Source organism: Alternaria triticimaculans (genome assembly GCF_023758025.1).
Source record: "Alternaria triticimaculans strain BMP 0046 chromosome Unknown scaffold_7, whole genome shotgun sequence".
NCBI classification, from domain to species: domain Eukaryota; kingdom Fungi; phylum Ascomycota; class Dothideomycetes; order Pleosporales; family Pleosporaceae; genus Alternaria; species Alternaria triticimaculans.
Window position 1 is genome coordinate 1,619,088 of NW_026055964.1, and position 25,440 is coordinate 1,644,527.

At 53.4% G+C, this 25,440-nt stretch overlaps 9 protein-coding genes across 9 annotated transcripts; 4 read left to right on the forward strand and 5 right to left on the reverse strand.

The window, feature by feature from the left end:
- Nucleotides 1-970: 970 nt before the first annotated feature.
- J4E78_005901 (uncharacterized protein) lies at nucleotides 971-2,244 on the reverse strand (the record flags this gene model as incomplete). The annotated part of the gene is made up of 2 exons (XM_049366516.1): nucleotides 971-2,001; nucleotides 2,136-2,244. 2 exons carry the CDS (start codon nucleotides 2,242-2,244, stop codon nucleotides 971-973), a joined length of 1,140 nt encoding a protein of 379 aa, XP_049222242.1.
- A 1,001-nt stretch (nucleotides 2,245-3,245) lies between these two features.
- Nucleotides 3,246-4,578, forward strand: J4E78_005902 (uncharacterized protein; the record flags this gene model as incomplete). Its single annotated transcript, XM_049366517.1, has 5 exons — nucleotides 3,246-3,453; nucleotides 3,517-3,598; nucleotides 3,646-3,783; nucleotides 3,830-4,297; nucleotides 4,347-4,578. The coding sequence occupies 5 exons, from the start codon at nucleotides 3,246-3,248 to the stop codon at nucleotides 4,576-4,578; spliced, it is 1,128 nt and encodes a 375-aa protein (XP_049222243.1).
- Nucleotides 4,579-10,514: 5,936 nt separating this feature from the next.
- Nucleotides 10,515-11,135, forward strand: J4E78_005903 (uncharacterized protein; the record flags this gene model as incomplete). Its single annotated transcript, XM_049366518.1, has 1 exon — nucleotides 10,515-11,135. One exon carries the CDS (start codon nucleotides 10,515-10,517, stop codon nucleotides 11,133-11,135), a length of 621 nt encoding a protein of 206 aa, XP_049222244.1.
- Nucleotides 11,136-11,701: 566 nt separating this feature from the next.
- J4E78_005904 (uncharacterized protein) lies at nucleotides 11,702-12,247 on the reverse strand (the record flags this gene model as incomplete). The annotated part of the gene is made up of 2 exons (XM_049366519.1): nucleotides 11,702-11,929; nucleotides 11,987-12,247. The coding sequence occupies 2 exons, from the start codon at nucleotides 12,245-12,247 to the stop codon at nucleotides 11,702-11,704; spliced, it is 489 nt and encodes a 162-aa protein (XP_049222245.1).
- Nucleotides 12,248-14,568: 2,321 nt separating this feature from the next.
- J4E78_005905 (uncharacterized protein) lies at nucleotides 14,569-15,606 on the forward strand (the record flags this gene model as incomplete). The annotated part of the gene is made up of 1 exon (XM_049366520.1): nucleotides 14,569-15,606. The coding sequence occupies one exon, from the start codon at nucleotides 14,569-14,571 to the stop codon at nucleotides 15,604-15,606; it is 1,038 nt and encodes a 345-aa protein (XP_049222246.1).
- Nucleotides 15,607-16,049: 443 nt separating this feature from the next.
- On the reverse strand, nucleotides 16,050-17,672 carry J4E78_005906 (uncharacterized protein; the record flags this gene model as incomplete). Its single annotated transcript, XM_049366521.1, has 4 exons — nucleotides 16,050-16,745; nucleotides 16,794-17,081; nucleotides 17,134-17,447; nucleotides 17,504-17,672. The coding sequence occupies 4 exons, from the start codon at nucleotides 17,670-17,672 to the stop codon at nucleotides 16,050-16,052; spliced, it is 1,467 nt and encodes a 488-aa protein (XP_049222247.1).
- Nucleotides 17,673-18,875: 1,203 nt separating this feature from the next.
- Nucleotides 18,876-19,766, reverse strand: J4E78_005907 (uncharacterized protein; the record flags this gene model as incomplete). Its single annotated transcript, XM_049366522.1, has 2 exons — nucleotides 18,876-19,470; nucleotides 19,522-19,766. The coding sequence occupies 2 exons, from the start codon at nucleotides 19,764-19,766 to the stop codon at nucleotides 18,876-18,878; spliced, it is 840 nt and encodes a 279-aa protein (XP_049222248.1).
- A 1,304-nt stretch (nucleotides 19,767-21,070) lies between these two features.
- On the forward strand, nucleotides 21,071-21,627 carry J4E78_005908 (uncharacterized protein; the record flags this gene model as incomplete). Its single annotated transcript, XM_049366523.1, has 3 exons — nucleotides 21,071-21,078; nucleotides 21,167-21,575; nucleotides 21,625-21,627. The coding sequence occupies 3 exons, from the start codon at nucleotides 21,071-21,073 to the stop codon at nucleotides 21,625-21,627; spliced, it is 420 nt and encodes a 139-aa protein (XP_049222249.1).
- Nucleotides 21,628-22,835: 1,208 nt separating this feature from the next.
- Nucleotides 22,836-24,260, reverse strand: J4E78_005909 (uncharacterized protein; the record flags this gene model as incomplete). The annotated part of the gene is made up of 3 exons (XM_049366524.1): nucleotides 22,836-23,249; nucleotides 23,302-23,884; nucleotides 23,932-24,260. The coding sequence occupies 3 exons, from the start codon at nucleotides 24,258-24,260 to the stop codon at nucleotides 22,836-22,838; spliced, it is 1,326 nt and encodes a 441-aa protein (XP_049222250.1).
- Nucleotides 24,261-25,440: the final 1,180 nt, after the last annotated feature.

A 25,440-nucleotide genomic window follows, 5' to 3' on the forward strand; every position in this document is an offset into this window, starting at 1 on the left:
CAATACACTTCCATCATGTGCACAGCTACATCTACCGAAGGGTAGCTCGCTTCGACAGCCAACGCGGAGCTGGATAAGGAGAATTTATGTGGGTGTTTTAGGGCTGATTGGATATTTGACACCGTGCAACACAGAAAGTTGCGCACACGGGTGTTATAACTGTGGCTACCATACCTTTCTGCACGATACCCAAAGTTTCCCGTTTTTTGTCTTTGTTTTTCAGTTCGCTTCTACATTCAAATCAGAGTAATTCTAAATCTTTTGTTCGTTTTACTCGTTTGAAGCCATTGTGCTGTTTTACCTTCACACTCACAACTTACCCTTCTTTCCTAGCCTTCTTGTCATGTATTCTATGTATCTCTGTTTGTGTGTTGGACTATTCGGCTTCCGATGTGAAAGCAGAGCAATGGGTGTTTTTCGGCATCTGAGTGGTGTGTTTTAGGAGTTGTGTCTCACAAAGTTGAGAGAGAGAGAGAGAAGTCGGGCGTATACAACAGCTTCCCGTGTGTCTGTTACTATTCAGCGCGGGAGAAGGAGCGCGAGATTTTTGATAGGTGGAGGAGGTGGAGATTGTATAGAAGCAACAAGAGAAAGAGAGAGAAGTAAAGAATGCAAACTCGACTGAATTTATCAAAATGCACGTGCTTTAGTCTCGGTGCGAAGCCTACCTAGGTATGCCATCACCTCTCCGCGAGTTAAAAAAGTTTAGCAAGTGAATACTAGCAAAGGTGTCGACCGTGTAAGGTTTGAAACACAAATCTCTGTACACAACTTGAATAACGCAAGACGAAGGTCGTAGTAAGAGAATGAAGATTGGGTATCTAAACGCCTGTCCAAGTTGATGCAACCAACGCCTCGTTATGATCAAGTCTCGAAACGCCGTATCCGTAAGAGAAATCTCATCGACGGTCAATAAAAACCATGACTCTCTACCAATAACTCCGTCTCTCGTAATCGGCCATATGTCTCGCTAAATAATATACCGCCTCCATCCATTAGGAACAAGACACTTCTTCCCACTATCATCCCGCCCCGTGCGAAAGCGCTCCCATCGCGCATCGTACCCAGCGCCGAGAACAAGGATAGTCTCATCGTCGAGCCATCCGATGAGCCCCTTGGTCGGCCGTCCACCCGGCACACCCGGGATACCAGCACTCAGAGTAGCGGACCTACCGTGTGGACCCCAAGTGGTAGGTTCGTCGCCCATCTCGAACTTGGCCGTGGCCGTAGGATATATATCTGAGAACGCGCGGGGCAGACCAGGAATCTTGGACAAGATACCATACTTGTGCTGCGACGGATCGGCTTGTGAAAAGGCATTTGTTGCGGTGACGAGGTCGTAGATGTGGAGGCTGGATTTATCGGATGTCACGGCAAGGGTCGAGCCGTCGGGGGAGAAGGCGAGAGAGAAGACGGCAGCGGGGTCGACGCCCCGACGGAGCTCTGCCAACTTTGTGCAGGAGGGGAAGGACCATAACCGGATGATAGTGCCCTTCTCGCTGGCTGTTGCGATGAGGTCGCCGTTCCTGCTTATGCCGATTGCGCGCAACGGGCTCTCGTGAGCGGGTATGATACTCACGTTGCCCGTGTTGAGATCGTAGATCTTGACCTGGCCCGCCGCCCTTCCCGGAAATGCGACGATGCTCGTGCCCAGCTCACACAGCCCAAACGGGTTGTTGACTGTCTCGTACTCCGCCGACTTTACCGGCGGCACCTTCATCTTGTATATGCATATCGAGTTGAGCAGTGCGACGATCATGTGTGACTGCGACAGGCGCACGCGCTGGACGGGCGTCTTGAACTCGGTCGACGTGGTGAAGCGTTCGGTTTTGTCGTTCCAGATTTGGACCTCGTAGATGATGTCAGTGTCGTTGACGCTCCAGTCGGGGTCCTCAGGAGGTACCTTGTTCTGGGGGTACTTGGGCTGCTTCCCTCCTCCGACCAGGGCGATGTAACTCTTGTTGCCGAGCATCTCTGCGCAGCCGATGCCGCCGCCGACTTCTGTGGACTTGTTAGTGGGATGTGATCGGTATTTAGGATAGGGAGCTACCTCTGGAAATCTTCTCTTCGCATGTTGAAGACGAGAATACTGGAGGTGTTAGCAGGGGCCTTCAAGGTGTATGCGCGCGTCATACCGCGAAACCCGTTCTCCAAAGCTACCGAGAAGTGAGAACAGTCGGCGTTGAAGGATGCCGAGAGCACAAAGGGCCCAGCATCAGAGTCTAGAATGGGCCGGGTGTTCATGCTGGGCGCAGCGAATAGAGCGGATGTTTGTACGGGAGGTCGTTTCAACTGCTCAAGTGGGGCGTCTTGGGTGCAGTGCGGAGGTGGGTGGAGCGCTGTGCTGAGATACTTCGAACGTAAAGTGGCCTGCAAACGGCGCCGAAAGCGTTATCGCGGTGTCCGAGAGTATGCTAGACCCATTTTCTCAGCAGCGACTGAGGCAAGGCGAGAGTGAATAGCGGCGAGAGGGTTGGTCGATAGCGATATCGAGGGTCCACGGCTCCTCCAAGAGCTCGGTCACGCCCTCGGGATCCACCTGAGCTCTCCCGGCGCTAGCCATCTAGGGCAAGCGCGGCTTGAGGACCTGATGGATGAGCAACGATGCTTTTGGGCATCATCAGTCCCATTGCTATGACCGGAGAATTACTACCACCTCCCGCGCAGAGCCGCACGTGAGTGATGGGATTCTCTAACTTTCCATTTCAAGTTATAATGTTGAGCTTCGAGACCCTGATAAAGTACCCCGCTGAATACTGCTACCGGGCAGAACAGCGCGCAGACATTAGAAAAGCACCAACGCGTTGTGCTTGCCAACTACACATACTCGCAATACAATTCGTGATCAATGTCAATTCGCAATCACTCGTGTTGTACATCTTGCCGAAATCAGTCGCGCCAGGTGGTCGCGCCAAGAAGGAGACTGCGACCGGGGTGTTTCCCGCTAGCGAGCCCCTTTGCATCGCGCAGGGAGTAGCTGCCAACGTCCCCAAATTTCCACGACGACACCGCTCCAACACCACACCACAGACATACGCCCCCGTCTCACCCCCAAGCAGTCTCGCCTCATCGCTAGATTGTCTCCATTGCGTGTGCACGCCGCCCATCCACCACACCCATCACATTCACCGCCCCCGAGTTCATCATGTCTTCGGTACGACGCTCCCCAACACCACGTCTCCCTCAGGCCACGATGCCGCCCTACCCACCACCACACCACCTGCCATTGACCACACCCGCTAACAATGTCTCAGGCGCTTAACAAGACGCGCAGAAAGAAGAATGTCAAGAAGGGTATCCAGTTCTGTCTGATGGTCTGTGGTGCCTCTGGTACCGGCCGGACGACCTTTGTCAACACCCTCTGCGGCAAGCAGGTGCTCGGACACAAGGAGGTCGACGACCCAACAACGGCACACGTCGAGGAGGGCGTCAAGATCAAGCCCATCACAGTCGGTACGTCGCCCCGATAAGGACCAATGGCTATCATCATCGCGTGCGGCTGCTAACAAACATTAGAACTCGACGAGGAGGGCACCCGCATCTCGCTCACCATTGTTGACACACCCGGATTCGGAGACCAGATCGACAACGAGGCCAGGTAGGCATCTTCCAGGACGTACCACAACCCACGCTTACCCTCCGCAGCTTCTCAGAGATCGTCGGCTACCTCGAGCGACAGTACGACGGCATTCTCGCAGAGGAATCGCGTATTAAGCGTAACCCCCGATTCCGCGACGACCGTGTACATGTCCTGCTCTACTTCATCACACCCACCGGTCACGGGTATGTATGCCGAGCCCCTCAGCCAGCTCCAGCTAACACACCGCAGTCTCCGTGAACTCGACATTGAGCTTATGAAGCGCCTCTCACCCCGCTGCAACGTCATCCCCGTCATCGGCAAGGCTGACTCCCTCACACCCGCCGAGCTCGCCGAGTCGAAGAAGCTGGTCATGGAGGACATTGAGCACTACCGCATCCCCGTGTACAACTTCCCCTACGACATCGAGGAGGACGACGAGGACACCGTCGAGGAGAACGCCGAGCTCCGCGGCCTGATGCCCTTCGCCATCGTTGGATCCGAGGACATTGTTGAGATCAACGGCCGACGGGTACGGGCACGCCAATACCCCTGGGGTATTGTCGAGGTTGACAACCCCCGCCACTCCGACTTCCTGGCTGTGCGAAGCGCCCTCCTCCACAGCCATCTTGCCGATCTCAAGGAGATTACGCATGACTTCCTATACGAGAACTACCGTACCGAGAAGCTTAGTAAGAGTGTCGAAGGTGGTGCTGCTGCGTAAGTTTTGTCCCCGCTCTACTACAATATCAGTACTAACATCCCACAGTGACTCGTCGATGAACCCCGAGGATCTTGCCAGCCAGTCAGTGCGCTTGAAGGAGGAGCAACTGCGACGCGAAGAGGAGAAGCTGCGCGAGATCGAAGTCAAGGTCCAGCGCGAGATCAACGAGAAGCGGCAGGAGCTCCTGGCCCGCGAGAGCCAGCTGAAGGAGATCGAGGCCCGCATGAACAGGGAACAGAGCGGCCAACTGCAAGACCACGACGCAGACGAGGCTTAGATGACGCCAACACACCTCGCTTTCAGGATCCGGCTGTTGCATCTCCTGCGGTCTTGGTCAAGCACGGGTAGCGCGCTTGCCACGGGAAACCATCGAGTCGTCAAAAGGTGTATTGATCATCAACAGCTGCGGGCGTTTGTAATAGGTGGCTTGTGCAATGCCGACACGGAAGGGACATGGTCGGATGCCGGGCTTCATTTCTTCTTATTTGGGGGCCTTTCCATCTTTTAGCCGACAGTGATAGCTCCCTTGGATCACGTTTGTGGTTACACTGTCCCTCGACATGACACTGCTTCTCGTATGTTTTCTTAGCTTTTTCGATACTTATTCCCCCGCCTTTTGGTCCTTCATGTAGGAAGTAGTAATTAACATTCTAATATCACCCCGGTGGTCATAAATGCTGTTCGTTGTTCACGGTTTCGTTCTATGTGCTTGAGTATCTCGCGGCTTTGCTCCTTCCTATTGTGACTGCCAAACTTGAGCGCGAGGAGCGCACCTTCCACACAGAAGTCCACTCCGCTCTCGTGCATGTTGGGGGGCCTTTCCAGCAGACATGACCATTGACGAGTGCGCTGACATGGCTTTGCTCCTTCCCATCGCAACTACAGATCCTGAGTATACTTCGCACCTTCCACACCTAGGCAGTTTCCACACCAACAAATTCCACTCCACTCGTGCATGTTGGGGGGCCTATAATCCATCGACGATCCCATCTCTTCTCGTCTCCTCAACACAACGCCCACACTTTGCTTTGTTTGTGCGCCTTCATGTACACTTACGACACCACAACTGTCGACTTACGCCACATCACAACGTTTGTATACATACCCAAAATACGCTAGATTAGCTTGCTGGTTCTTCACCGATCAGTCTCGCGAGGGCCGGGGGTGGTGGTGGAAATTTCGCTCTCTAGACGTTGTGGGTGTGTTTGTGGACGTGGTTGTGTGCAATGGCTTCACCGATCAGTTTCGCGAATGCCGTCGACCCCGGCCCGGCAGATTCTCACCGCACGTTCAGGTCTACGAGACGGACGGTATGCTCAAGCGAGGCACCGCGAGACGCGCATTTTATCGCTGGTGGCAGTGGCAAAGGATATAGAGGGGGTCTCGTAGGTACAGTAGTAGCCTCTTGTGTCCAATGGGTTCAGTCCTATTAATCATCACAGTCACAGGAAACAGCCACCAGGTATCTGATTCGGGTTGCCAGTGTGTTCAGTGTGGCAGCGAAAGCAGCTGAATCATGAGTGCAAATCCCGCGATGCCACGGTTGCCTATTAGTGGGTAGTAGAAACTTTTGCGCGGGCAAGTACGAAGCCAGTCCAACAAAGATCATGTCCTCATTCCGCAATTGACAATAGGAGGAGCATCATGGAGCAAGACTGAGAATGACGAAGACAATGCTGACGATCTAGACAAAACCAAGAGACTTCGTTGCGAAGATCGCTGTCTCGCTGGCCGATCTTAGTGAACGCTGAGGTGCGAGAGCGAAGCCAGTCACTGTATGCTCAGTCTCAGCCATTGCAGACTCCATCAAGAGCCAATGACGAAATAACCTGCAGCTCTTGCATACATCAACCCACTCAACACTGATTTTGCCTGCGCGAATTGCAACCTGACCTACGGGTCTGGTGTCTCAAGGTGGGCGATGATAGGGCCTCTCGTATACTAACTTGCACGGAGGGATTGACTGCGCTCATACTGCTACATACATCCTGCAGTGCGAATATACCTCGCCTCCGCGGTTGCCGACAGAGTTCTCCCGGAGAAGACCGCAAGAAGCAACTACTGCAGTCAGCTCTAGGCCTTTACCCCAGGTCTTTCGTCCACCAAGCGATCTTCCCGCACCGGTCAAAAACTGCAAGTCATGGTAGCGGATCGTTTCGACCCATTCCATCCTGTCCGATCGGTCTACTCTGCAAGTGCCGATGCGCCTTGCTCTCATGCTTTTCCCGTCGGCTTCTAGTCTTGCAGAACTACTCACCGGTCACATCGCGCACAAGACGACATCAGGCATCATTCTCATTGAAGGATCTGCCAGCGCATGAGATGAGGGTGGAAAGGACATGATGTTGATGACCAGAACAATGGGTTTCAATACAACTCACTGCAGTAGTCTTCATATACGGCCGCACACTAAACGATCAAGAGTCGCCCGTGCTCGTCGGAACGGCACCCTATCTACTGAGATTCATGGCTTTTACATTTGAAGGTGGGGATAAATCAGGGGTTAGCCTGCCGTCCATTAGCGTTATACTGGCTTTATCCCTGGTGCTTCGCGGGTTGACAAACACCACGGCACAGCGGCAAAGCGAACGCGAAAGTACGCACGCATCGGAGCTTCGACATTGATTAAGGCAAGTCTCGGGGCCATACTCGTCCAGCCATCTCCTGCCAGTTTAAACATGTCGATCCTGATCACGTCAACGGCCTAAAACCTGGCCGAACGTACGTCTTCAGATCCCAAAATGTTCCAGGGACTGGCGTCCTCCCCACACAGTGGGTATATCGGCCCGCTTCTCGCCAGATTCATCTGGTCTGGCCTCTGATGCTTTCCTTGCGTATCGGACCACGATGCCTTCACGATTGATGATCTTTGACAAATCCATCAGCCAGACATGAACAACCCGGTATCAGACCCTTTCAGCGTCGGTCCGCTTGCACATCCTCGTATGCGACATCGGCATACCGAACGTCGCCGACTCTGCACGCCATGTTCTATGCGTCTCTTCACCGTTCAGATCCCAGGATGGTCAGGATGTCAGACTCGTGGCTCGATGACATTGGCTTCATTGAACGGAGTTCGCCCGGCCGGTACTCTATCTCGTGTGGGTCCAGGAGCAAAGCCGAAGCGCAACTATCCGTCCACGTCTCGGTGCCAGTCATCAATACAGATGGGTGCAGCCGATGCGAATATGGCTAACCGTCGCTGCATCATGCCGGAGATCGCCCCGATATGGATTCCTTCGTTCGTTTTCGCAGAAGATGGTATCATTGAGGCGAGGTGAAAGCGTGCAGATGCGTGAGACACGCAGACGTCCTGGTCTATTATGCAATGCCGTCCCAGGAACATATCCTGCATGTGGTCCTGGATCGAATAAACGCCACAGCCAAGTGGCGGCAACGGCGGCGGGGAACCTTCACACGTACCAAGTGCCAACACAAAGTCGACGCGTTATCTCCTCCTCGTACACGCGGAATACAGCGCAAAGAATGTGTTCTCGACCGGCATACATAACCGACAGCTTTGTGTATGAAACGTATGAACCGAAGTTCGTCGATCGGTAGAGCGTTTGGTTCTCTGGCTTGCGTGCATGGCGCACGCCCCTAACCCCACCTTTTCCCAACGGTTCCACTTTTTGACCTGATCCGGCTGGAGATGTACAACCATTATCATCATAACCGCGCAGTGCGCGGCTGTCGTTATTGTGCTCGGATGTCGACGCAATGACTCAAAATATTCTTTGGGACCGAGGCGGCGATTTGCCGGTTCAGCTGGCTACTAACGACCCACTGCCTATCAGCTGCCGCGAAAGCTGCGAACTCTATCGTCCCTCGCGACACGCCTTCCCGGCTGTGCTACTCAGCAGAGCAGCATGTGCACTCCTTTTGTGCCGCTTCTGTAACAGCGTTGAGCGTGTAGTAGCTGGCTAGTTGACCTTACATGTCGGCCACCACTTATTCATCATCAGCTACTGCAGACTGCTGCGAGGCGCCAGGAACCGAGGACTAGACACACGCTCGGATGGGGAAAGCAGAGCCTCCTACTAGCTGAATCCAGTTGTACTGTATACTGGATCGAATCATAAATCCGGTTGACGCCATCTTATGCAGGCGGGGTCCCACCGGCGTGGTTCGGGAATGCCAGGTGATGCAGGTCTCAACACAGCCGCCAACCGCACGTCAGCTACCCACCTTCAGAGTTTTCAGGAACGTCCGTCAGTGTGCAGGAATGCACAGTAGCCGGGCACGCGCTCGCCGAGCTCACCGGAGGATCGAAGTCACCTCACCAAAAAGAAGATTGACGGACTGTCCTTGAGGCCAGTCAGGATTGATGTTCGCGTGAGCCGCTTGGAGCGCGGCGGTAGTCTACGCACGACCACATCCGGAAATACATCTACAAGGTTATTCATTGGATGCAGATTAACTTTACCCTCTTCGATGTGCATTATTCCGTAGTCTACAGAACTGTCCCGGCTGTGAGCGATTGGGTTTACCAAGTGGCCACCAGGTGTTCTTTCTTCGTCGCTCAATGCAGGGACCCAGCATCCGACCGAGCCTTGTATGCATGCAATACCGGGGGTTTCGTCACCCACCCCCTTCAACGTCTGCATCGAGATGGAGTGGGACCCATTTCCTCATATGAGGATAGATGCGTTCAGCGAAAAGTCTAGAATCGCCAATCGGATTGCAGATCGGCTGGGGAAGGAAAAGTATCCCTGTATACGCTAGCTCAGCCACTCACCTCTTACCGAGTCTGAACGGAGTCGCTCTTCAGCGCCGGGAGCAGGGGCATGACTTCCCCGAAAGCTGAAATCTCACTAGCTGCCTAGTCTAAATCGTTCTATCCAAGGCCATTGTGCACTGGTATGACCAGCCGACTTATTCTTGCACGCGACTGCGGCGGTAGAGCTAGTAAAATGGGACCCTCTGACAGTTCCGTCATCACGCACAACATGTTGCCTGGTGTGAGCGGGTACCACTTTCGCCTTCACCTGGGTGCCGGTGCTGGCGTAACCGACTGCTCTGTCATTAGTTGGAAACTTTCTTTTGTACAACCCTCCCGCTTCCTCATCCTACCATTGGTGAAGTCGTTTAGCTACTTCTTCCTCCTTTACTCGAACCAGGTACCAGAGCGATAGTACATACTACACCTGGTGCGACGTGAAACGCCACCAGATCACGTAAACTCACATCTCTACACTTCCTTTTAGTTGGCCTCTTAATCGTACATCTTGTCTCACCTGGGCCTCTCTTTTCACCATCTTCCATCCTCCCACGCACTGAGCTTTACACCTCTTCACCACATCTCATCATCCAAGACGTATTGAGAGCACTCTTCCAAAGCCATGGACAGACCGCAAGTTTCGATACCACCCGTGAGTAGTACCATCAATATCGCATACAGCTCCAACATACTGACTCCAAACGCTAGGCTGCGAATATCCTTGGTGTAGGTTTCTCTGCTCCACCCACGTTTTTGACTTGAGTCATGATACTGACATGCGATCTCGTTCTCTAGACCCTCGGCACTGGTGAGTACCTCCGAACGTTTGGTGGCTAAGGGCTATGCTAACTTGAGTAAAGTGTATGCAACCCCACGTCAAGCCCTTGACCCCACGAAGCACTTGCTAACAAAGGTCCGAATGCAGCTGCTGGTGTATACAAATCATCCCACAGTAAGTGTCACACGCATCAGCATCGCACATGACAGTTCGCTGACTTTGCTGAAGAATATGGACCAACTGGCGGCGAAAGAGCACAGAAGGCCTTCCAGGCACCATGCTGATACTCTGGTCAATTTGTGCGACACCCCACATGAACGAGCCCGGTCGACTCAGCTAACCACACGATGCAGGCGGCGTACCGTTCGGTGTATACGCGATTGTTCAGGTATGCCATCAGCCATCTCACAGTCCGTCTCACCTTTTACTCACGTGTGATTAGAACTTCAACTTCGCCCTCAAATTCCAACCTCAAGCTTTCGCCAGTCTTACCCTGATCGCATGGGGTCAAACACTCTACTACCACAACAAATGGCGGGTCTGGACAGCCACTGTTGCGACCATCGCTCTTGCAGCTAGCTTCGGTATCATGGAACTCATCCTCATTCTTACACTACGCGTAAGTCAACGACCCGTCCCAAATCTCCATTTTGTCGAAAGCGACTAACGGAACACCGTACAGGGCCCATACAGCCGCGGCGTCGAATGGCCCATGATGCTCATGGCCATCTCCGCCTCCGTAATCCAAGTCATCGGCCTAATCCCACCATACTTCGAGCTCGCCAAGCGCAACGGCCGCGTCATCGGCATCGACTTCTGGTTCCTCACCATCGACTACCTCGGCGCCTTCTTCTCGCTCATGGCCGTCGTCGCGCAGCAATGGTTCGATGCTCTCGGCGCCAGTCTATACATCGCCTGCATGGTCCTCGAGACCGGCATCTTCGCCAGCCAAGCGGTCTGGCTATGGCGTGTCAGACATGTGCGCAAGGAAGCTAAGAAGGCGGGCAAGACGTATGACGAATACGTTGCTGAGAATAGCGGCAAGAAGTTGCCGAGGTGTGGGAGTGAGGAGACGTTTGTTGATGTTGAGACGGGGTGCGAGAAGAAGACGACGATTGGAGGTGGAGAGTACGATGCTGGTACGAATGAGAAGGCGGCCGAGAAACCATCCACGACCCAAGAGGAACGTATCGATGCCACCGAGGCGACTGCGACTCCCGCATCGACATCAACAGCCACATTAACGCCCATATTCACCTCGATGACAACAGCGCCATCGCCCGACACACTCCAGGCAACCCCTGCTGCCGTTTTGAAGAACGACACGTCCGGTTGAAGTCCTCTTTCCATATCTTCCTTTTCCTCCGGAACTTTTGCACGGCGCTGCACCTACCATCTTCCGAGTCCTTCATGTCTTGTACGATACCTCACGATGGCGATCACGGCGTACCATCTTTCTTTTCCTTTTCTTTCTTTCCACAATCTGGCGACGACGGTTAAAAGCTCTTCCCGCTCCTCCTCTGGTAGGAGGTCCAAAGCTACTTCTCCTTACAAAAAGTTGAAAACAACTTGGGTGGTTATCTGCTGGTTTACGGTGTTATTTGGGGATGGGGTTGGGTCAAACCGGTGTGCGTTGGCGTGGCATGGCATGGCTTGTATGAGTAGGAGTTCAAAACTAATAATATGGTTGCTCTGACAATACGGACTTTGGTTGCGATACATCGAAGCCAAGGCTTATAATCGACACGTGATGTGACAATGCGCGATAGTCAAGTGGGCTTGTGGATGTCTTTGCTGGTATGGTATTGGAGTGCCTGTTTATCTGACTACAGTTTGCTACTCTCTCTGATACATCTCCTCCCCCCATCAAATGATAGCAAGGGCAATAACCAACGAGACTTGCTACTCATCATCCATCTGAGCCTTGCCTCGCTGTTCCTTATTCTCGGGACCAGGTCGCTTAGTCGACACCGTACCTTTGAGCTTCGCAGTCTCAGCAACACCCTCACCCTTCTTACTCATCTCGCCCTGCTTGGAAATCTGGGAGCTGTGGTGAGTGTCACCATTAGACAAACCCTCTTGCTTTCCAGACATGTAGTTGAAGCTCCTGGGTTTTCCGCGGGGATCGGCCTGCGGTGTTACTTAGCAATCAAGAAGTGAAAAAAAAGGGGTACAGCTTGTACGAACCGGATCGGCTACATGTGAAGGTGCAGCCCCGTGACCCATAGCCTTCGGACCCAACTCTTCATTCGGGTCCGGCCTGCCAGCACCAGGTGCGCTGGGATCGCCTTTCATAGTGATCTTGTGGCTGCGCATGTTTTCCTCGTTCTCGCCGGCCATCTTGCCTGGCATGGTTGGATGCGGCTGGAGATTGGCCGCAAGGTTCTGCTTTGACGAGGGACGCAGATCTGAATTTATAGCGAAATAGAGACCGCCGGTGAAGGCCATGGCTACACCTGCGAACTTACTAAAAGATACACGTTATAGGAGGATCGGGATGAGAGTTGTGATGGCATCAAAACGTACAATGTGAAATCGCTATTCTGCACCTTGGGAATGATGGGCTCGCTGGCATACTGCCTGCTCTGGGCGCCATTCCGCAGGGGATGCGGCCTAGCGCTACGGGAACATTTCGAGCCCTGTGTAGTAGTGCTTGTAGCAGAGGCGACTCGCGGCTTTGTAAAGCGAAGTAGCGGCATATTGAATCACATAGATGTAGATGCTAAGTGTATTGTGTGTGGAGGAATGATTGGTAGTTTTGTTTCCATCCTCCACGATATTTAGACATTTGGTGCTAGGCCAACATCAGGTTCCAAGGTTATCGTCAATGCGCGCGAGATGATGCGTCATCGATTCGGCGGAGCCATCTCCGGGGTATGAGTGTCGTGTTCAGAGATGGAAAAAGCAGTACGTGCGCCATGGAATGCATGAGAACGCGTTTCATCAGAGTTGCATGGAAGGATGACGTCTTTGCGGGGTGCGGGCGCGTGTCTGGGGAATTGGAAAGTGCGGTACTGGCTAGCGTGGTGAATACGTCATGGTTCGTGAGCGATGACCCATCAGCGACGAGCTGATTACAACTACAAACGATACATACTATATCCATATTCAACGGCTATCCCAGCTGTCAGACATTATACGTTCGAGTGACATATGCTGACTAAAGGTAAGGTGTCCAATGAGCGATCTAGGCAGTGAATCACATGAGCGAGCTAGGCAGCTCTGCCACGCGACGCATACGAACACCCTTCATCGACGACAATAAACCATGCACTCGTCTAAAACGTCTCACCATGACGACAGGCCCTTTTATGGCTGCGCATTCGATGCAGGCGGATCTAGAATCATTGCAACAGCAGCTCGTTCGTGCGACGCACAACACTCCCTCACCCCGACAATGTGACAATCCCCCAACACTTGCGACATGCCAGCAATTGAAGAGAGAAGTGCGTCTCTCCCGAGTGCGTGACAAATGTAGACATCTTTCTAGCCTCACCGGTTCGCATTGTACGTCGATGAAAAGGTCCCTTCCAGTGGAACGTTCCTGTCGCTTTCGGGAACAGTAAAACTTGCAGAAAATGACGACTTTCACAATACCGTGCGTCCCTATTAATGGGAATAGTTAAGCATCGATCCTTCAGCATGGCCCCAAACGAATCTGACTTCTCTACCTCAAGATCCCTGCAGTACAGCAGCACGCATATCTCCTGCCATAGACGAGTCTGGACTGCTTTTGTCGACTGAGGTCGGATATGCCAGCCCTACGAATATATGGTTGACGCCCGGAAGCTGCTGTTGATTCAGGCGAGAGAAGCATACTATCTGCATACTCTGAAATCGCCATGTGTATGCCCTGTTACTAACTGTGGTCTTCAATTCGAGCAACCAGGCCAATGAACCTTGCACTATGTATCAATCGACGACGAACTACATGACTTGAGGGAAGTACCTCCGCCTACATGCGAGAAGCTTCAGAGAGCGTTTGCAGAACATGATGCGCGGCTAGAGCGTATGAAGCAGAGACACAAAGAGAGAATAGTCGAATTGCGCACCGAGTGGGGTGAAGAGCGAAGTGAACAGCACACGTACGTTACACAGCAATTTCTACCGCAGTTACGCGATGACCCAATGCGCACGATTAGAGAGAAACCAGAGAAGAGTCATTTTTGGCATCAGTTTCAGACCATAATGAACTGGAAAGGGCAGACCGGATGATGGTTATAATAAGCCTGCAGACTTATCTGTCTACCGAACAAACGCGCGAGCAAATGACAAGGGAACAACACATCCATGGATCGTTCGCTTCTGGTGCACCTCTTGGCTTCTCTCAAGATAGAGCCTACAGGATATGTTGACAGTACGTTCAAAGAAATCGCTATGGGCGTAGATTACGAATTATGCTCGACTACGCCGCGGGGGTACCATGTTCACTCTTCACACTCTAGACCTCGGCACATAGCTAGTGTGGGTAAGATGGTGGGGCTGATGTTTACACATCACACACGTTGTTCCCAAACAAAAGACTACCAACCAAAAGTCCAACCGAACACGTGTTGTGAAGGCTCCCCCTTGCATTAGTAGCTGTGCCGTTGACATGTGGCACTTCATATCCTTGAACTGAAACCGTTCACACCACCAGCTATTCACACCGAGTAATCCGTCTACATCTATACCACTCCCACAAAGGCCAACTTAGGGAACAGGATTATACCATCAACGAGTCAATTACAAAAAGTCGACTACACATTCACAATCGCATCCACATCACCATGACATCCGCGGAAAACCCCACCCTTCCCTCCCCACCCTTCTACACGCACATCCCCAACATCAACAACCTTCGCCTAGCCACCCACTCCCTCACCACCACATCCGGCGCCACCCTCCGCCCAGGCATCCTCTTTCGCAGCGCCGAAGTGGCCAAATTAGACGCCGCCGGCTGGACCGCCGTTCGCGATATTGGCGTAGGCCACGTCTTCGACCTCCGCAGCAAGCCCGAAGTAGAAAAAGGCTGGGCCGGCATCGTCGGCGACGATGGCAGCGGCAAGCAAGACTTTAGGCCGGGCTGGATCCAAGCCATGGAAGAAGCAGGTGTGAGACGGACCTGGACACCCGTGTTCTCGGATGAAGATTACAGTCCCGAGAGGTTAGCGGAGCGGTACGCGAACTACATGGACGAGGACGTCAAAGGGTTTGTCGAGGCTTATGCTAGTATTCTAACGGATGGAGGCAAGGCGTATAGTACCATCTTCCGGTATCTGGCCAGTCTGTCTCTGCCACCAGCAGATAGTAGTAGTACCAGAAACGGCCCCGCAGGCGAGAAACTCGGTGCACTCATCCACTGCACAGCAGGCAAAGACCGAACAGGCATCTTCTTCGGCGTCCTCTTCGACTTCCTCGGCGTCCCCCGCGAGCAAATCGCAGACGAGTACCAACTCACCGAACTGGGGCTCCGGCCCCTTCGAGACGAGATTGTCGCCCGCTTGTTGACAAGTCCTGGGTTTAGGAAGTATATGCTTGCGCAATCGAGTGGACGGGCGTTGTCGAAGGAGGAGATGGCACAGATCATCCAAGGAAGGGATAGCGAGGGTTCTGATACGTCGGAGTTCCCGCCTGAGATCCTGGAGAAGGGTAGGCAGGCTGCGTTGCGTATGGTGGGGTCGAGGAAGGAGAGCATGTTGGCGAGTTTGGGTATGTTGGATGAGCGGTTTGGCGGCGCGGAACGGTATATGAGGGAGTACTGTGGGCTTGGTGATGAGGAGTTGGCGGGCTTGAGGAGGAATCTGGTGGTTGAGAAGGCGGAGTGACTAGGTGGGGGCAGGGAGGTCCCGAAGAGTCCTTGGAGGGGAAGGCTGTAGTTGTGATCTAGCTACTCAATAGTAGGACCGTGTAGTCTGTGGTCCGAGAAGAGATGTATGAGAAAGAGTCATTCATGCAAGTACGCTCCTGCATCTTCATTTGAGGAAAGCGGCCGCGAAAGAGCACATATACTCTATCGCATGAGTTCAAGAAAACAATCTAACCTCGATTTCTGGGGGTATACATATGATCATCAACCGCAAGACGGAACCACACATCTCACCAAGCCAAATGGTGGTATATTCCCTCGAAACCTATACACCCTTTCCAAAAACTTTGGAAGAAATGAACCCAAGACTATATAGTCTATGACGCCACAGACGCCCGCGAGACTTTTCGTGACGCACTCGGAAAACATGCAATGACCACTGTGGTGATGACCACAAAAAGCCTACGAAGGCTTATCACATCCAATGCGACCGAGTAGCTCCTTGCGATCGCCATGACCGGGAATACTAATCCCACTTGCGCGCGAGCTTTCCCTCTTTGCTTGACGGCGCTGGCTGGCGCCGTTGAGACGCGCAAAGGTGAGGGCATCGACGCCGACTTCCTCCTCCTTTGGCGTCATGGAGCTCATTCCGCTCTCGCCGCAGGTAGTCGCCATGTTGAAGATGGTCTTGGTCTGTTCCTGCTCGACCTCCTCGTCCTCGCCCTCGTCATCTGAGCGCAGATCCTCCGCTGCGTTGCCCATGAGCACTTTGTAAACGATCTTCGCAATGGTAGCGAACCAGATGCAGCAGAAGACTTGGAGGGTGAGGAGGAGCGCGAGGAAGTAGTACCGAATTTGCGGGTTCCAGCAAATGGGTCCGTTGCGGTCGTTGTACGCCTTGAGCAGGTTGCCCCAGTGGTTGTTACCGCCGTATGCTTCGAATTGTGAGGTGTTGGATGCGGGGACGAAGGAGGTGTACTTCGAGGTGGAGTCGGCGAGGTAGCAGCCGGGTGCCATGTCGACGGGGGCGTAGGCGTAGATGGACCAGCAGACCATCATGTAGAGAACGTGGCGGGTGACGACCCAGGCGATGACGAAGAGACCGAACGCGTAGTCGCAAGCATTCGAGTAGCCCATGTACTTGAGGAGCTTTGCAGTCTGTGTTTGTCAGTTCTCATGCTCAACTAGTGATTTCGGACTGCTTACCGGCAGGATGATGTCGACGAAGTCCATGATGGTCAGAATGACGATTCCGACGCGCATGTGGAAGTACCCGTATGACAAGCACATCAGCGCGGTGGTGAAGATGTGGTGGGTGAACATCTGCGCGTAGTCCTTGCGCTTCTCCTCAATGTTGACGACAAGAAGCTGCTGGACCCAGAAGCCCCATTGGACGAGGTAGTACCACTTGAAAAGGCCGTCTGCCTCACGGAAAGGCCAGCCTTCCCAGATGCCATGCAGGTCTAGCCAGAACTCGGAGTGGTACATGATATACTGTAGCCTCGTTAGCATTGCCATTCCATATGTTGTGTGTTGCGTGACGTACCATTCCCAAGGACCACGACGCGGTGTAGTAGACAATCAACCAGGCCTGCTCCTTGAACCTGTCCAGGCCCTTCTTTGTCCTGATGCCACCCAGCCTTGCTAGCGGGTCGAGCAGGTATTCCATGACTGCAACGCGTACACCAGTGAAGATGACGGTCCACAGTAGGACAAAGGGCAGATCGTCGGTGCCACAGCCGTACATGTTGGTGTCAGGGTTGTAATACGACATGTGGAAGAACTTGTTGGTCCGGCTGCGGGCGCGGGGGAAGAATGTGTGCGTGAGGACGAGGAGGGTGAGGAGGTTGACGGAGATGCCTGTGGGAGTCAGTCTTGGTGATGCTCAACATTGTTGAGTTCCTGCGAGAGCATACCAATCTGGTGATCGCAGATGAGGGTGCACAGAGAGGCCATGAGCCCCTCATCCTCGACCTTCTTTGTCTGCATCTTCCGCCTCTTGGGCGCAGTCGGTAGCTTCTGCGCTTGCATGTCGGCCGTGTGCGTCTTTCCCAGCGCGCCGTTGGCGTTGTGTGTCGTCGCCATGGTGGCTGGTTGCAATATGCCCCAATGTGGGGAGCGAGAGAGTGATGGAGCGATACCCGCTGTCTCGAGGCGGTCCGATAGAAGAGCCAATGGCAGAGGAATGAATTCCAGAGAGTGCTTGCAGCCCGGCGACGGTTTCCGGTGTCGGTTGCCGGCGTGTAGTGCGGCGTGTGGGCTCAATGAGTCGATGTGATTGTCGCTCAACAGTCACGTCTTAGCGAACGGATTGGGGTGCGTGTCTCAGCAACCAACAGCCATTGAGCAGCGAAACGGCAAAAAGAATGGGCGCTGACTGTCGTCGATGCGTAGGCGAGGTTTCGGCGGGGGAGAGCACGATGCGCCCGGGCAGAGCAGAGTCGAGGGAGCGGTGTGGTGGTCCCAAGCAAAGATATTCAGGGTTTAGAGATGGATGGGGCAAGCGCGGATCAACAATCTCCTGAGCGGGCCACGCGAATTGCACCTTTGCCTGCGTGCCAGCTTGGAGTCTGGGTGAAGGATGGCACAGGCGTGTCCAATTGCTCTCCCTGTATTTCTGGACAGGTGTCGCGGGAGCTAGCAGTATTCGCTGTAGCAAGAGCTGTGTCTGGAGCGCGCTACGAATCTGCCCACTTCAAAAATGGGGCCTCGCCTAACCCGACTGCAGCATGCGCCTAGGGGTGTAACGCGAACAAAGACTGGCAGTGTTGCATCGCGCGAAAGGAGGTGGCAAGCCTATATGAGAGCTCAGTCTCGTCCCCTTCTGCCCCTAACACGGGCCCTGCACCGTTATCGTCGAGTTCCTGCGAGGGTCGGTTTGCCAAGACATCCGCCGACGAAGCTTGGTGCTCCGAAAATCAAGGGTCCGGGCGTTTCACCCTCCCGACCTATCAACGCGCCCACGCTCCCTGCAGCCCCATAGTGCTACCCCGCCATGACCTGATATGCATGCATAGCTATTGGATGCGACATGCGATAGAATGGTCGCCTCTATTCCATCATGAGACGTAAGAATTGGCTTCAGCATACAAACACCGATTCTCCGAAAATTGCTTTGGGTGCGAAGAGAAGTGTGAAAGTGGTATTATACAACTAAAGCTAAGTAACATAGAGTACGATAATCAATACCCAGCTCCTTGATCCACACACTCCCAGCATAGTGATATCAATACCCATAACGCCGTACAATTTCTCCCAAGTGAATCTAAGCCCCTGCTACTTCTCCGCCTAGTTGTTGTTCTGCGAGTTGAGGATCCTCAGGATAGCGAGGAACAGGTTGATGATGTCAAGGTAAAGGGAAATGGACGCGGCAATCTCCTCCTCGACGTGGTAGTGGCGCATGATCATCTGCGTGTCCACCAGGATGTAGCCAGAGAAGATGAGCGCGCAGACAACGCCGTATCCTAGCTCAACCGAGCTACTGTGCGGGAAGAACATGGACATGAAGCCGAACAGCACCACGACCCACAGCGCGCCGAAAAGGTACGGTGCCCAGTGCGTGAAGTCGTACTTGCTCTGGCAGGCGAATAGGCTCAGCGCAATGAATATGCCCAGTGTGAAGAAGAGCGCCTGCAGCACAATCCTGGAATCGGTGAAGGAGACGATGACCGAGATGGAGTATGCTTCCATGGCGGTGAAACCGGCGAGGAAGAGGAGGTTGGTCGGGTACGACTTGCGCTTCCAGAAAGTGAGGCCGAGGAAGACGAAGGAGCCGATGAGCGACACCCACATGAGCGCGGGCGTTTGCTGGATGAAGTTCTTGTACGATTCCGACATCATCGAGAGGGCGCTGACGGCGGCGGTTGCGAGGAGTTGGACGGTTCTGTATGGCATTAGTGCGTGCGACATATGTTTTTGAGGCGTGGATACTTACAAGATGGCGTAGACCTTGCGGATAAAGGCCATCCGGATATCCAGCGTCGCCTCTGCCACAACACCGCCAAACTTGAAGTCATCGGGCAGGTTGTCGTTTTCGCCGCGGGGGACGCCGCTGAGGAGGGCTTCTTGGGGGTCGTTGGCCGCCTGGTAGCTAGGTGGCGCCTGCGAATATGACGGCGCGGGCGCCGCCTCGTCGAGTGAGTCGCGCTGTGGCACGTTCTGGTATTTGGGTGCACCCATCGTGATGGATTTGTCGCGAAGGTTGGCTGCGTGCGATGCGAAAGCGGAGGTTAAGGTGCGCGTTGGTGTAGGTGGAAGGATGAAGCTGCGTGAGATGCACTAGGGCTGTGCTGACATTATGAGGTCACTCCTGCCGCGGAACTTCGTTTCACGTGCCCGTGTCACGATGCACTCGCGACTTCCAGCTTCTTCCACCCCGCCCGATAAACCTCAGACCACCGTGAACGGCTCGCACTCGCAATGACGGACCTTCGCGACAATGCGCGTAGTCTTGTGAAGTAAGGCACGCTGATCTGTCGTCTTTCCAGATGTCTATCCGCATAGCCTCAGCCGCACACGCCGCAGATGCATGTTCCATAAACGACTACCAATAAGATGGTTCCAATACGGTCGTGCAACCACATTGGGGGCCATTTCCAAGACCGCCACTACTATTGGGGCGTCAGCCTCGTCGCGGTACAGCAGTTCCATAAGACGCATATCCGCCCCACGCAAGCTTCTCAGTCCCGTCAGCCTACTTGTTATTGTCAGATCATATGAAACTCCGCTAAAGTGCAAATGGATGATGACCCCCGAAACTCTTCGCAGGTACCTCTGCTACCGCCTTTGCCTGTAGACGATGAGCGCTTCGGAGACACCCTTCCACCCTCTATGCTACAGCACCGTACGCGCACAGTTTCGCCCCCATCACTCGAATACAGGGAAAGCGAATATCTTGGATCCAACCATGATCAGTATATGTCTAGATCTATTATTTCTTCTAGGTATAGCTTTCTACCCCCTTACATGCGTCCGAAGCTGATGTATTAAGCGATACATATGACAATATAACTGTCGATCTCGAGCTTGCCCGCATCAGCCCAAAGCAGACCTCTTCGCTTTCGCCGCCACGTCCACCGAACAAGCTTTCGAGCGACCTCGATACAATCAATCGATGGGTCCGGGGTAGTCGCTTCCATGGGTGGCGGATGGGTGTTTTGTTTGGTTGCTGCATGTCATCTTTCGTCCTCTGTTGTAATATCGCCATGATCGTCGTGGGCGCCAGAAGTGGCGACGGTTACAATATATCGGGAGTAGCTGAACTCAAGAACGGCGACGAAGCATCCATTACGCGATGGAACACCGGCTTGCACGTGTTGATCAACACATTCAGCACTGTACTTTTGTCCACGTCCAACTATACGATGCAGGTTCTGGGTTCCCCAACTCGAGAGGACGTCGATGCAGCGCACGCCAAGGGGCAATGGCTTGATATCGGCATACTAAGCCCTCGCAATTTGAGAGCAATCCCTCGTAAGCGTGCAATGCTCTGGTACGCGATGGCGCTATCATCTATTCCCTTACATCTATTGTAAGTACAGAGCAAGATGTTCCTAGTGGCTCTAGCTGACGACAATCAGTTACAACGCTGCAGTCTTCAAAGTTGTTACCACCCGGGAGTACAAGATCTTCACTCTAGACGTCATGTCAAACGAATGGATGCATATCAAAGCCACTACAGATGTTGGTACCAACGGTTCAGAGAAATACTGGAACGTGTCAAACGGCCGATGGAACGACGTCTACGACACCAAGTACTCCTCTACATATGGCGATCTTTACCTAGGAGTGGATCGTGTAGCATTCGATACTACGCAGGATCTTTCCAACTTGAACCTAAACCTAACTGGAGCGCTGTCACATTCTCTGACTCTGAATGTTACTGGAGGCCAAGACATAGTCAGGGACCTCATTAAAGATTCGTCTGCATGGATACGATTCGACTCGACACCCAACAATCAGACTTTAGGCACAAACGTCTCCGCCCACGTAGCTCATGCAGCTTCTGAAAAATTAACTCTATCTAGTAGTGTACAAGTGAGCCTCTATTTCCTCATTGTAGTGGTCGTTTTCGGTCTACTCAAGCTCACGGTAATGGCGGTCGTCTTATTTACCGATCGATCGGCCTACCTAGTCACTCTGGGAGATGCCGCAGCGTCGTTTCTAAAGCGTCCGGATCCACCTACAGTTGGGAGGTGTACATTGGGTCGAGAAGAGATCTTGATCAGTATGGGCCACTCCCCAAGTCATGGCAGCTCCGATAATGAAGATACGTAAGAGCTTCGCATGCGTTTGGATGGCATTTGGCGTCCATCTCTAGTACGATACTTCTTCCCAGTCCACCAAGGAAGTAAATTCATGTTGGCATGTTTGTAAGTCATCTCGGCGGGGCCTGCCAATCTTCACTAATCATCCAGGTCTCTTTTAACCATACTTGGTATCGCAGTGAGTCCACTCCAGTGGCCCTTCGGCCAAACCTGGGGTTGGGGAACTGCTTCGGATGACTTCATATTCAGTTCAAACAGCGGAACCCCCAGAGCTACCCTGTGGAACGCTTGGCTTGCCAACGCGCCACAAATCATACTTTCTTTCTGCTACTTCACCGTCAACTTGGTGTGCACATCCATAGCTGGTGCCGAGGAATGGAACCGCCTCGCAACACACAGAAAAGGCCTCAGAGTCACGCAACCATATGGTCAGCAGCGAAGTACTTACTTCCTACAACTGCCTTACAGATGGAGTCTTCCACTCATGGTCATCAGCGGGTCGCTACATTGGATCCTCTCGCAAACCATCTTTCTCCTTCGCGTTGACTCTTGGGACCGCGACGAAACAGCTCGAACCTCTTCTATATCGGCCTGCGGGTTTTCGTACTTGAGCTTGATCGTACTACTGTCTGCTTTCTCTTTGCTGCTAGCTGGTGTGGTATTTATGGGGGTTCGGAAGATGCAAATGCAACTACCTGTTGTAGGCTCATGCAGTCTTGCTTTAAGTGCAGCCTGTCATGTTTCACCCAGCGAGCTCGACCCGCATCTAGCAAAGCTACAATGGGGAGCTGTGGAGCATGAGGTAGTGAAGGGCTATAAACATTGTGCGCTGTCGTCTGGGGTTGTCACGTCGCCGAAAGAAGGGTCCGTGTATTACTGAGCGGTCTTTGCTAGCTCGCGGGCTATCAATTTATGGCTTCAGCATGTACACGAGCACCGAGACTTCCCAAAGAACATGTCATATTGAGCTCGGATAACGCAATCAAGTATACCAAGTAGCCTCAGGAATCTCATCCAGCAATTCAAACCTCCCCAACTCGCGATTTTTATACGCCACTGGATCATGCAACGTATGCGTCCTAACGTCCCTCCAGAACCGATCCAAGCCCACTCTTGCACTCGTCGCTTTCGCGCCTGTAACCTCAAACACCCCAGATGTGACGCGCAGGCTGGTGTCTGTTGTAACGACCTTGACGCTTGCGACCCATTCTGCCAGCTCACCCCGCTCACGCGCAGTCAGCTTCCCGCGGGTATCCAGATCGCGTGCGTATGTGTTTAGGATGGCATCGACTTCCTGGCCTGCGCGGTCTGCCAGGGCGGATGCGGCGCGGAGGTGGGCATGGAAGTTGCCGTAGCGTTCGAGGATGTAAAATTCGTCGGTGGCTTTCTCTTTGTTCTGATCATGCGTCAGCGATATGTACTGGTTCGGAGTATGTGGGTGTGCTTACGTCGCCACCGAATGGCCATGCCCGGGTCCCCTTTACTGTATATTTTGCTGCATATTGCTGTGCGCCCAGTGCGATACCGAGGTAGAAGTTGCTGAAGACGAGCTGAATGGTTGGCAGAAGCAGCGTCGCGAACGGTATCTGCAGCGCGCGGGGATCTGGTTCTTTCTTCTCGATGTTCCAGCCCAGCGCATCCTCCCAAGGTACGCTCACATCGGAGATCTTCACACTGCCCGACTCCGTCAAGCGCAAACCAATGTTATTCCAATCATGTCCAAATTGGATACCGGGTTGATCCGTCTTGGCAAAGGCGAAGATGTGGTTCCCGGTGCCTTCGTATACGCCTTCGAGGACGGTGAGATCGGAGACAACACCGCCTGTGTTGAAGAACTTGAAGCCGTTGAAGACGAGGTTGTCGCCGTCGGACTTGATGGATAGGTCGCTGTCGCGGGGATTGACGGCGCCGCCGATGAAGTAGTTGTTCGAGATTATGAGCTTCTGGAAGCGATCGGCTTGTTCGGGTGAGCCGACGATGTTTGCTGTGGTTGACCAGAGGAGGTGGTAGCCGAGGAGCATGCCGATTGACCTAGGACAGTTAGTATACATATGCGTACGGGGAGGGGAAGACCTTACCCGTCTGCTTCGGCGACCTTCCGAATCGCCTTGTAGCCCACACTCCAAGGCTGACCACCGCCACCATACTGCTTCGGACCAAGGAGCTTCAGCAATCCAGAGTGCTTCAGTAGTGCAACTTCCGCACGTGGAGACTTGTTCTCTTGATCTCGCACGACGGCATCAACGGCGAGAACATCGGCTACATCTTGAGCACGCTGGAGCCAGCCTGCTTCGTCTTCCGGAATAGAAGACCACTTCGTCTCATACCCAGCATAGACAGCCGGGTCTCTGAAGTCGACTTGCTGCGCATTTCCGGACTCGCTGTTAGTACCATTCGTCATGGCCATCGTGTAGATGGATAGAATGATGACATCTCGAGATCTCGATCACGATCTTATATTTAAACCCCGCAGAACATCCCTCGGAATGATGAGAATCACGCAGAGTATTGCGTGCTATTTGTTCATTCTTGAGCCATTCGCATTGGTGCGCATGAACACCTGAGTAGGTTTACGATGGCGATGAGAACCACCGGGGAGACAGGGATATATCGCCGACATGGTGAGTGTTGAGTTCGTTGTTGGCAGGCGAGTAAAGCTAGCGATAGTGAGATACCGTGGGGGCGTAGATTTCGTAAAGCAGTGTCGGTACAGCATGTGAACGTGAAAGTTGGAGAGTGAGACGCGTCGGCGGACCGCACCTGCATCATCGCATTTGAGCTAACCCAGAACGAGACTAGTCTGCAACCAGTGCGCACGTCCAAACGCGAACCGCGTTCGCCATCTAACCCCTCAATCGCATCATCCCCAACTCCGCACTTTCACGGCCCATCACAATGTCCAGCAGACTGCGCACCTCCGAGACACCTTCCGTGACCAGCATGCGAGCCTTGTGTTGCCTGTAGATTATTCCGCCTTTCTCTTCGCGAAGAACCGGGAAGTGTCGCCGAGTGGTAGCTCAACGATGGAGTCTTTGAGCAGCAACGCGAACGTCAGATACCACCCGGTCAATCCAGCCAAGAAACAGAACGCACCACCGCCTTTCTTGAGCGCGACGGACGAGGTCGGGTGTCCATCTGCCGTGGCAAAATAAGACGCCGACACTAGCAAGAATCCCAGCTCGACACAAAAGAAGATGATGATGTAGACCAGGTTTGTCGGCAACGAGGCCACGAGGAACACCAAGGCGAAGACCGTCCACACTGTCACACGATTAGTAGCGCTTTCACCACCTGTCGGTCCTGAGCAACTCACTGATCATGAAGAACCCGAGAGCGTTATTGTATTGCTTCAGATCGCCTCCATATGCTGCCTCAACTCCGAAGGCAGGGGTCAAAATCGCACCAAAGCCGGCGTAGAACAGACCAAAAGCGCTGAAGACAGTATACGCGAAACCATTACCGACGGACAGCTCCCACTGTGCAGTGACTACCAGGCCTAGTATCCAGTCAGCCAAAGCACACACACATCGTACATTCCGGTAACTTGCCGAATGCCGCCGCAAAGAAGAAGTTGGCGACGAAGACAT